Below are 12,304 nucleotides of genomic sequence, written 5' to 3'. Positions count from 1 at the left end.
TTAGCTTTTAAATGTGTATTGAATTTGTATTAATTTGGTGACAATTTGTTAAAAATTACGGGAAATCAATAAAAAAGTATTTGGCAGACAAAAGCCCCTGGAGAGATGCTGTGAGCTTTGGGGACAGGGAAATTGCCTCCATCCCCCCCCCCCGCAAGAAACCATCTCAGAACAATACTATGGAATCATGGTGAGAGCCTCTAGCTAGTAATGGCCAGACCCTTTCTCCCAGCAGTTAATTATAGTATTTTCTGAATAATTTTGGTAGTCATTGATAATTCAACTTTCAGGTTACTGAATTCAAAGAATCCTTTAAAATTATGTCTTTTCAGTGGCTAATAGTTTGCATTTTGTTTTCTCCTCACCCCCCCTCCATTGAAGCAACTCTGAAGGAGTTAATATCTCAAACTATGGTTCGCTGGGCTCAAGAAGATCAGATCCAAGATCCAGAATTAGTTCGTATTATGTTTAACCTCCTTCGAAGGCAGTATGACAGCATTGGCGAGCTGCTTCAGGCTCTGAGGAAATCCTACACTATAAGTGCTACATCTGTGCAAGACACAATCAACTTATTAGCAGCGCTGGGTCAAATTCGTTCCCTTCTCAGCGTCAGAATGGGAAAAGAAGAAGAATTGCTAATGATTAATGGCCTTGGGTATGAAATAAACATTTATTTGTATGTTTTAAATAAAAATTAAATATTGAAATATTAAAATTACGGCCCTGGTTATAGTAGTAGCTTAAGCCCACTATAAAACCTAATTTTGTACATGTTCTACAATATTGGTTTGGTTCAATTATGAATGAATAAATGAACTTTATATGCACCCATTTTTATCACAATCGCTTTACTTTCCATATGAACATCTATGAACCTGCCTAAACTGAGTTGGTATATTGGTAGAGAAACAGTCTATGTTGTTCTTGGTAATAACCTTGTAATGTGCGTCGTAATCTTGGAATTAGAATATAGTCATATCTTTGTAATTGCTCTTTAATTCTGAACCTTAAAAATGCAGTGCTTATTCTGTGTGCTTGATAAACACAGATCTTGCAGGAGAAAGAATGATTGTTTTTGTTGAATTTGTTATTATCCCATTTAGAGATATAATGAACAACAAAGTATTTTATCAGCATCCTAACTTAATGAGAGTCCTCGGTATGCATGAGACAGTTATGGAAGTAATGGTAAATGTGCTTGGAGGAGACAAATCTCAGGTAATTTCACAAGTATTTTTGCTGTGATTGTTATGAAGCATGCCTTCTGTAGCTGGAAGGAACTGCGGGTAAAGAAGACTAGTATATTTATCTTGTGCAGTACAGAGTATGAGCTGTTAGCTCCATGGATGATGGGAGTTGCATAGGCAAGGTTTCTTGCACTAAAGATGGACTACAAAGATCACACATACAAAAAGAGAAGCTGGAAATTGTTAAAATGCTTCAGCCAAGCTGGTTCTAAGCAGCATGCCAATACTATATATTAGTAAAACATTCATCTACTGGGAGCAGTTGCGGAAAATGCACACATAAGTTTGCATATAAGCCCAAATAATTGAAACCTGCATTCAGTTACACACATAGGGGTTACTGTGTAATGTGTGTTCAACCTTTTTACTTACTGAGATTTTAACAGGAATATTGTGTTCTCCTGTAGTGTACAAAAGGTGAGAAAAAGATGTGCATGTACTTTAAGCATTACAGTGTTAATGGAAACACAGTGCAGGTGTTGACATATACCTGTTAAAACTGTAATGTGTTAAGAGGTCTCAAAAGTTGCAAAGTAAATGCTCAAAGGAGGAAAATGTGTGAAAATAGTTCCAGAAAAATGTGTCAGTTGAGTATTTTAAAGTCCTATCTGTATGTGGGGAATAGTTAAGCATATGTGTTACTCTTTCCATGAGTTAACAGGATTTTAGAAAGGCTTAATTTTGGGAGGGATTCACACACACCCCCCAAAGGCGCACTCCTCCATTGTTTCCTGAGACAGATGGCACCAACAAATTATGATGGTTTTGTGAATATTTTTTTCGATTGGCTTGGGAATTTTACTTGTGTTTGTCTATAAGTTTTATTTGTACACCACTTTTGATCAAGAGGTTAAACATTTTCTAATTGAATAAACATTGGACTTCTGAAGTGGTACAGTACAATGTTTTATTTCTCTGTGTACATACTCTTGAGCTTTGGAGGTTGGGATGCAGATCTCAGTACATTAAAACCTCTCTTAGTTGTGAATCAGTTGTAAATCGGTGCATATGAATGAGGAAAGGGTTGTATGTTCCTGAGCTTGGCCTGCCTTAAGTGTTGCTGTGATCTGTGTCTCATTTTGGTGATGTGAAGAAGATCTAGCAAACACGGAGCTTTGTACTTTTGTATTTTCTGGTTCAAAAATAATTCCTTATGACTTTTTTGCAGGAAAATCATTTGTCTGAAAAGAGTAGTAACATCATCATAGTCTTTCTAATATATCTTACCCCTTCATGGATCACTGCCTTGCCATGGCAAAGGGGCTTGAATAACTCAGAGAAGCTATGAGCTATGCCGTACAGGGCCACCCAAGATGGACAGGTCATAGTGGAGAGTTTTGACCAAACGTGATCCACCTGGAGCAGGAACCGGCAAGCCACTCCAGTATCCCTGCCAAGAAAACTCCATGGACAAAGACAACAGGCATATAAAAGTTATGACGCTGGAAGATGAGCCCCTCAGGTCGGAAGGTGTCCAACATGCTACTGATGAAGAGCGGAGGACAAGTACAAGTAGATCCAGAGCTGATGAAGCGGCTGGGCCAAAGCCGAAAGGATGCTCAGTTGCGGATATGCATGGAAGCGAAAGGAAAGTCCAATGCTGTAAAGAAAAATTTTGCATAGGAACCTGGAATGTAAGAACCATGAACCTTGGTAAGTTGGATGTGGTCAAAAATGAGATGGAAAGAATAAATATTGACATCCTGGGCATCAGTGAACTAAAATGGACAGGAATGGGCGAATTCAGTTCGGATGACCATCATATCTACTACTTTGGGCAAGAATCCCGTAAAAGAAATGGAGTGGCCTCATAGTCAACAAAAGAGTGGCAAAAGCTGTACTGGGATGCAATCTCAAAATAATAGAATGATCTCGATACAAATCCAAGGCAGACCTTTTAACATCACAGTAATCCAAGTTTATGCACCAACCACTGGTGCTGAAGAAACTGAAATTGACCAATTCTATGAAGACTTACAACACCTTATAGAAATAACACCAAAGAAGGATGTTCTTCTCATTATAGGGGATTGGAATGCTAAAGCAGGGAGTCAAGAGATAAAAGGAACAACTGGCAAGTTTGGCCTTGGGGTTCAAAACGAAGCAGGGCAAAGGCTAATAGAGTTCTGTCAAGAGAACAAGCTGGTCATCACAAACACTCTTTTCCAACAACATAAGAGACGACTGTACACATGGACATCACCAGATGGGCAGCATCGAAATCAGATTGATTATATTCTCTGCAGCCAAAGATGGAGAAGCTCTATACAGTCAGCAAAAACAAGACCTGGAGCTGACTGTGGCTCAGATCATCAGCTCCTTATAGCAAAATTCAAGCTTAAACTGAAGAAAGTAGGAAAAACCACTGGGCCGGTAAGATACAATCTAAGTCAAATCCCTTATGAATACACAGTGGAAGTGAGGAACAGGTTTAAGGATTTAGATTTGGTGGACAGAGTGCCTGAAGAACTATGGATGGAGGCTCGTAACATTATACAGGAGGCAGCAACTAAAACCATCCCAATGAAAAAGAAATGCAAGAAACCAAAGTGGCTGTCCAATGAGGCCTTACAAATAGCGGGTGAGAGAAGGCAAGCAAAATGCGAGGGAGATAGAGAAAGATACAGGAAATTGAATGCAGATTTCCAAAAAATAGCAAGGAGAGACAAGAAGGCCTTCTTAAACAAGCAATGCAAAGAAATAGAGGAAAACAACAGAATGGGGAAGAACCAGAGATCTGTTCAAGAAAACTGGAGATATGAAAGGGACATTTCGTACAAAGATTACCATAATAAAGGACAAAAGTGGTAAGGACCTAACAGAAGCAGAAGACATCAAGAAGAGGTGGCAAGAATACACAGAGGAATTATACCAGAAATATATGGATGGCTCGTACACCCCAGGTAGTGTGGTTGCTGACCTTGAGCCAGACATCCTGGAGAGTGAAGTCAAATGGGCCTTAGAAAGCACTGCAAATAACAAGGCCAGTGGAAGTGATGGTATTCCAGCTGAACTACTTAAAATTTTAAAAGATGATGCTAACAGCTAACAGGTGCTACACTCAATATGCCAGCAAGTTTGGAAAACTCAGCAGTGGCCAGAGGATTGGAGAAGATCAGTCTACATCCCAATCCCAAAGAAGGGCAGTGCCAAAGAATGCTTCAACTACCGCACAATTGCACTCATTTCACATGCTAGCAAGGTTATGCTTAAAATTCTACAAGGAAGGCTCAAGCAGTATGTGGACCGAGAACTCCCAGAAGTACAAGCTGGATTTAGAAGAGGCAGAGGAACCAGAGACCAAATTGCAAACATGCGCTGGCTTATGGAGAAAGCTAGAGAGTTCCAGAAAGACATCTACTTCTGCTTCATTGACTATGCAAAAGCCTTTGACTGTGTCGACCACAGCAAACTATGGCAAGTTCTTAAAGAAATGGGAGTGCCTGATCACTTCATCTGTCTCCTGGGAAATCTCTATGTGGGACAAGAAGCTACAGTTAGAACTGGATATGGAACAACTGGTTGGTTCAAAATTGGGAAAGGAGTACGGCAAGGCTGTATATTGTCTCCCTGCTTATTTAACTTATATGCAGAATTCATCATGCGAAAGGCTGGGCTGGAGGAATCCCAAGCCAGAGTTAAGATCGCCGGAAGAAATATCAACAACCTCAGATATGCAGATGACACAACCTTGATGGCAGAAAGTGAAGAAGAATTAAAGAACCTTTTAATGAGGGTGATGTTGGGAAAGATTGAAGGCACAAGTAGAAGGGGACGACAGAGGACAAGATGGTTGGACAGTGTTCTCGAAGCTACAAACATGAGTCTGACCAAACTGCGGGAGGCAGTGGAAGACAGGAGTGCCTGGCATTCTCTGGTCCATGGGGTCACGAAGAGTCGGACACGACTAAACGACCAAACAACAACAACAATATATCTTGAATCTGTGTTGTATGCAGTCCAATTGAGCTTCAAAGTATATGCCTTTTAAGATTATAGGTTGAGTGCCACAAGCACCTGAAATAGGTGCATGCCTATAAAATCGTATGATTTTAATATAAGGTACATAATGAAAAGGATCAAAAATGATTTTGTCTCATTTACTGAAAAAAGAGTGAGAGTCGACATGGCACATTTTTAATGCTGTCTTCCCCAACCTGGTGCCCTTTCCGTATTTTGGACTGCATCTCCAATCAATCCCAGTCAGCACTGATTGAGGCTGATTGGAGTTCTGGTTCAAACATCTGGGGCACAGCAAGTTGGGAAAGGCTTTGTCAGTATATTACTGGGAGCACTTGGATGCTATGATGTAAATATGGGATGGGATCAGGGCCGTAGCTAGGGGGTGGTGCCAGGGGTGCCGGCAATGCCCCCCCCTGCAAAATTGGCTAAAAATATGTCCATCAATATAAAAAGGTAAAGGGACCCCTGACCATTAGGTCCAGTCGTGACCGACTCTGGGGTTGCGGTGCTCATCTCGCTTTATTGGCCGAGGGAGCCGGCGTACAGCTTCCGGGTCATGTGGCCAGCATGACCAAGCTGCTTCTGGCGAACCAGAGCAGCACACGGAAAGGGCGTTTACCTTCCCGCCGAAGCGGTACCTATTTATCTACTTGCACTTGACGTGCTTTCGAACTGCTAGGTTGGCAGGAGCAGGGACCGAGCATTGGGAGCTCACCCCGTCGCGGGGATTCGAACCGCCGACCTTCTGATCGGCAAGTCTTAGGCTCTGTGGTTTAACCCACAGCGCCACCCACGTCCCTCGTCCATCAATATAAATATCGATTATTGCCTCATAAGTAATGGTTTTAAATAGAGGGTGAAGAAGAGGTGGAAAGAAGAGCTAATTTGTCCATGGCTAGGAGGCGCAATCTGGATGGTTCTGCCAGGGGCGCAAGATCACCTAGCTATGCCTCTGGATGGGATATAATAAAACAGTTGGATTATGCCAGTAGGATGTATTTCAACAGCGTACCATTTATCAAGATTCAAGCTGCAGAATTCTAATGTTACTCTACTGCTGATATTTTAGGAGAGTGAACGATTATTGTGGCACTCTGCTGTTTGACACTTGAATGGTTGTAAGTTCTTACTCAGGCTGACAAATGTGTATGACAAATGTTTTATGATGACAGAAGACAATTGCTAATGGCTTTGAGTATTGACCCAGACATGCCCTCTGTGGTGCAAATGGCTGAGAAAAAACATTCTAATGCTTTTACTATTGGACAGAGATTACTGGGCTTGTCTTCTCTTAGCATGATGATGTAGAAATATTTATGAGGGCCTTATCTGCATTGATGATGCATGCGAAACTGCCATTTTATTATAAGGGCCTTTCAGATTAGGGTTGGGCATGCTTTCTGCATAGTAAGTATTGCAGGGGGGAGGATCACAGGGGACGGTTGCTTCTTTTTCTTGGATTGGGCAAACAACTTTTTTATACAAAGGTAAGTAAAGTGGATCTTTAATATCAGCCTGAGACTTACCATGCTTCACTATTTCAGTTTTTGATGATGCGGTAAGGCACAGCACTAATTCTGATGTATCTATTTGCACTTTGCTTAGTTTCTTCATAATTTCCACACAGTGTATGTATATTACAGCAACTAACAACTCAGATATATATATATATATATTAGTAAAACCTTTTGGCTTCCACCTTCTTCAACTGCTGTGATATGCTGTAGCCAGTTCTAGAACACTGAGCATAGAAGGTGTTTGCTTTGGAGTAGCTGAGGTATGTCAGTTATTATCCTCCAGACTGACACCATATGGTTTTAAGGTGTCAAGTCTTTAGACCCAGAATCCTTGTTTCAAATCTTCTAGCATCAGATAACTTTTCTATTGCAGTAATAAATAAATCAGAAACATTGTGATTCTCTGAATTTAAGTGCTTTGCAACTGGTTGTTGAAGTGTTTTTTGTTTGATTGTCAAGACTGTAGATTCATGGTTCCTAAAACGACTCTGTAGGTTAGTTCTAGTTACAGGTAGGTAGCCGTGTTGGTCTGCCGTAGTTGAAACAAAATTTTAAAAATCCTTCCAGTAGCACCTCAGAGACCAACTAAGTTTGTTGTTGGTTTGGCAAACCAACAACAGACTTAGTTGGTCTCTAAGGTGCTACTGGGACACGGGTGGCGCTGTGGGTAAAAGCCTCAGCGCCTAGGGCTTGCCGATTGAAAGGTCAGCGGTTCGAATCCCCGTGGTGGGGTGAGCTCCCGTCACTCGGTCCCAGCGCCTGCCAACCTAGCAGTTTGAAAGCACTCCCGGGTGCAAGTAGATAAATAGGGACCGCTTACTAGCGGGAAGGTAAACGGCGTTTCCGTGTGCGGCTCTGGCTCACCAGAGCAGCGATGTCACGCTGGCCACGTGACCCGGAAGTGTCTTCGGACAGCGCTGGCCCCCGGCCTCTTGAGTGAAATGGGCGCACAACCCTAGAGTCTGTCAAGACTGGCCCGTATGGGCAGGGGTACCTTTACCTTTTAAGGTGCTACTGGAAGGAATCTGTAGTTGAGAGCTGCCACTGGTGATGTTCCCACCAACAGCAGCCAGCTCAAGCTATGGTGGGATATTTTGGAGGGGTGAAAAGGGGCATCCAGGGATTTGCTGGATTGTAAGGCATTGACAAGTAAAGGGACCGATCTAGGCCCCTCTGTAGTGCTAGCCTGGAAGTGGTGCAGCAAACATCTCCCTTCTGTAGCCGGCGGAACTATGGATGCCGTAGTGATTCTGCTGCTCTGCTCAGTCCTATGGCCAGATGTGATTATTAACTTTTATTTAATTGACATGAAGAGTAAGATTTATTAAAGCAAGATATAATTCCCCTGACTGCATTATAGTTAGGTGTACATGCGTTATTATTTTTCTCTGAGTTCTCTTTTCATAAACTGGCAGCACAGACCACCTAAACTGTTCTCTGAACTGTTGATGAATTCAAAATAGAGGTTTTGTGTAATCACTGACTTGAACTGGTCCATTGAGCAGACATTTAACACATCTAGTTTTCAGAGGCCTTTACTAAAAGAGAGAGGGAGAGGAGAGCAGTCGTGGTCTGTGTGGTGTTTGGTGGAGCTACAGAACTGCCCTCCCAGTAGCAGCACCACTGTAGCTTAGCTGGGTAGGACAGGGTTGGGGCTCCATGAGCTCAACAGTGGAGCCAATCCTGTGAGTGCTCCTCCCATTGCTGCCTTTGTGTGGCCTTGCTGTGTGGAGACAACCATTGCTGGTTTCCTCTTTAACCCTCTGAACTACCATCACCCCTAGAATCTGTTTAATAGACTTTGGGGGGACCATCTAGAGCAGCGTGGGAGCTTCAGGGGACCTTAAGTGGATGAGAGATCCTTCCGTCAACAAAAGGAGCACTTTTACTTGCAGGGGAGCAACACATGATCCAAACTATCTGTCAGGAGTGTGTGCAGGAGCTAGGCCCCGTGAGCAGTAGGACTTTGCAGGACTGGGGCCTTACTTATTTTGTTCTGAAGAGGCAAGGCGCGGCCGCACAGGTGAGGCTGATTGGTAACTCACAGCACCTGGTGGCAAGAGCCAAAGGGAAATGCTGACCTTATATCCCTTCCTGGCTCTTGCCACCAGGTGCTGTGAGTTACCAATCGGCCTCACCTGTGAGGTTGCGCCTTGCCTCTTCAGAACAAACTTAGGAAGGCCCCAGTCCTGCAAAGTCCTACTGGTCACAGGGCCTAGCTCCTGCATGCACTCCTGACACTATTGTCTCCATTCTAAAGTTCTTAAACAGGTTTTGCCAGCACTTCATCATCAACGGGACTCTGCCATATGCACTGGAGATTCCCTTATTTCTGCAGACTGCATATCAGTTATTTATTCATTAGGAAATTGAGTAGAAATTAATGCTTCCTATTCTTCGGCACTGTTATTTTCCCTCCACAGATCGCTTTCCCAAAAATGGTAGCAAGTTGTTGTCGGTTCCTGTGCTATTTTTGTCGAATCAGTCGCCAGAACCAAAAAGCTATGTTTGAGCATCTAAGCTACTTACTTGAAAACAGCAGTGTTGGACTTGGTATGTTGTATAATTTTGATAGTCATTCGCCTACATTTGCCATATCACAAGTTTAACTTACGGCCTTTTAGCTTTCGATTGTGCTACGATCTTGGTTTGGCGGTTGATTTTATATGCGAACGGTTGAATTTCATCTAAAATGCATTTAACTACTGCCCTCTGCTGCATACAAATCATAACTGCAAACCAATTATTTTAATTACTGTGCATTATCATGTCTTTGCTACAGCTTCTCCTTCAATGAGGGGTTCCACTCCACTTGATGTAGCAGCTGCCTCAGTAATGGACAATAATGAGCTTGCACTGGCGCTGGAGGAGCCAGACCTTGAGAAAGTAATCACTCACTGTCTTAATTTCTTCTTCTTCTGGTCCCCTTGTTTTATTGTCAGTAATGCCATGTATTACTTAACGAGGCTTAGTTTTCACTTGACATATATTTTTACCTTTTATTGTATGACTACAGTCCATTCACTCTTAAGTAGAATAGTAAGTAGAAGGTAAAAATAAAATAAAATCTTGAGTTCTCTCATTTATAAATTGTTCTCAATATATTAAATATATGAAAAATACTTTAAAGAAAAAAGTATGGATGTGCAGAGCCATGGAGCCACATTCCTGATACACGTGGCATTGGTACATCTTACCAGGACACAGCAGGAGCAGGGCTACCTGGATACACCTGTTCAAGCACTGAGTTTGCTCTGCTAGGGTATAGCTTCAGCCCCAAACTTGCTGCTGCCCCACCCCTTTTTCATCCAGGTAAGATGCAGAGTCAGGAGGGCAACTTGGCTGCTCAGCTTCACCACAGTGGCCACTAACGTGCGTAAAATAAGTAAGCAACTGCCCTACCTAAAAGTAAGCTTCTGGGAAGCCTTCGGGAAGTGAAAAGTGTTGGGAGAAGCTTTCATGATCAGAGTGAGGCCAGGCTATGGGCAGGACTGATTGTTACCTCAAGCCCTGATTGTTCCCTCAAGCATTTGGTCAGGGACACTAGTGTTTGCGGGTGTCCTTGACTGAATGCTTGAGACATCTATATTTCTGTCATTGTTGATCACCTCTTTGGGAGTGAATACGTCTGGATTCAGTGCCACCCTAATGAAGGACTAGTGTTGTCAGAGCTAATCTTTTCTTGGGCAACATAAAAATACCACAGGTGTTTTTCATACTTCTTGGTATCGTATCCTCCCCTGCCAGTAATCAGTTTTGTGCCAGTTAGAAAAAAATCCATGTATGAAAAATAGTTTCTTTCTGCAAGCAGATCCTTTCTTTTCTCAATTCAGAGTGGTAATCTCCAGTAAAATTAACTGTTCCACTCCTTCTACTCTTTCCAAAGATTTGCACATGGATTTTAAAAATTGAATCACCTTGTACTTTTAATTCATTGGAATAAAACTCCTGTAGATATTACCAGTGTTTGTGTTTGGCAGGTTGTAACGTACTTGGCAGGCTGTGGTCTCCAGAGCTGCCCCATGCTTTTAGCAACAGGATATCCTGACATTGGTTGGAATCCAATAGAGGGTGAACGATATCTGTCATTCTTAAGATTTGCTGTTTTTGTTAATGGTAAGTTTAGTTACTGGATTGACAAATATGTGAAAATGCATATTTTACTATGAATTCCTATCTTAGAAAAACAAATCACAAGCTTCATTCACAAAATCATAAGCTATTTTAACTGTAGGTTATTTGGTCATTTGTTTTTATTCAAATTTTATTTGTTTTTATGCAGATTTACAGGTTTGAACTATAATTCCTTTTTTCCCCATTTTGGCTTTGTAAATGTTTGTCATGGCCTTCAATACTAACTTTCCAAGGACAGCCAATGTTAATTGGGATAACAACAACACTGATCAAATAAGCAGCAGCAGACAAAATACACCAATATCCCCACAATATGTTTACTGAAGCATAAAATCCACTCCATCATACTTTAAAATAACAAAGGTTTTACCTGGTGCTGGAAAGACACCAGGTATGCCTCAATGGGAAGAATATTCCAGATAAGGGCCTCTGCAAGGAAGAAGCTCCTTTCCCCAGCTGTTACCTGTGCTAAGCCAAACAGCAGAGGCACTAGGAGGAAGGCCTCTGATGATGGCTTCTGACTGTGGTTCCATTATTTGAGGCTGAGGCTTTTCCTAAGATCAGTGCCTTAGTTACCACACAAAATGGCTCATTCAGATTTCCTCTCCAATCTTTCCTACTGAGTTCTGTCTCGGAGAACCAACATTTTGACACCAGAAGAAAATAGCTAAACCAAATATGAATCAAAGATCTGAAATCTGAATGTTTAATTCTCTACACAAAATTTGGATTTTGGGGTGTGCATGCGTGCGTGTTCTTTTTAAAATAATGTATAGCGTTCACACAGCATTACTGTTTGGTTTTATTATTCATGTCGGTAAAATTTGCTTTTTTGTTTTTAGGTGAAAGTGTAGAGGAAAATGCCAGTGTTGTTGTCAAGCTTCTAATTCGGCGTCCCGAATGTTTTGGGCCAGCTCTGAGAGGAGAAGGAGGAAACGGTTTGTTGGCTGCTATGCAAGGAGCAATTAAGATATCTGAGAACCCAGCTCTTGATCTTCCCTCTCAGGGATATAAGAGGGAACTGTACGTGGATATACACAATACTTGACATTATTTTGGAATATGCCATTCAAAGTCTGCCTTGATGATGTGTCAGTTACAATAACATACCATACAGTAGAAAAGGACACTTAGCAATTGCTCTCACTTCTGTAACCATGTAGAAATACTTGGCTTGGCATAATCAGATGGAAAAGCAAAACAATTCTCCCTGGATGTATTGCCTAGAAATCTTGCTTCTCTAGAAGTATGGACATATATCTTTATATAACTGCAATACATACCGTTAGAGGCACAATTTCTTTCCAGTACTGCTGACCTGACCCTTCCATGAAGTTATTTGGTACTGGATATTATTTATTAATACTAATGAATATGCACCCGTATCATGCTTCAAATCGCTTTGTTTGTTGAATTTGAGATTTCAGAAACAAAGTGTTAGGT

General features: G+C 41.8%; 1 protein-coding gene across 1 annotated transcript in view; it reads left to right on the top strand.

The window, feature by feature from the left end:
- RYR3 (ryanodine receptor 3) overlaps positions 1-12,304 on the top strand; it is a 255,484-nt gene that overhangs the window by 145,240 nt on the left and 97,940 nt on the right. Inside the window, exons 39-44 of the mRNA XM_083449419.1 lie at positions 382-655; positions 1,104-1,218; positions 9,151-9,280; positions 9,510-9,613; positions 10,708-10,843; positions 11,704-11,884. Coding sequence (XP_083305545.1) covers positions 382-655; positions 1,104-1,218; positions 9,151-9,280; positions 9,510-9,613; positions 10,708-10,843; positions 11,704-11,884 — 940 coding nt within the window. The remainder of the gene's footprint in view (positions 1-381; positions 656-1,103; positions 1,219-9,150; positions 9,281-9,509; positions 9,614-10,707; positions 10,844-11,703; positions 11,885-12,304) is intronic.

Source organism: Podarcis tiliguerta (genome assembly GCF_965153285.1).
Source record: "Podarcis tiliguerta genome assembly, chromosome: 1".
In the NCBI taxonomy this organism is placed as follows: domain Eukaryota; kingdom Metazoa; phylum Chordata; class Lepidosauria; order Squamata; family Lacertidae; genus Podarcis; species Podarcis tiliguerta.
The sequence above is the reverse complement of the archived record's forward strand: the minus strand, read 5'-3'. Positions and strand labels throughout refer to the sequence as shown.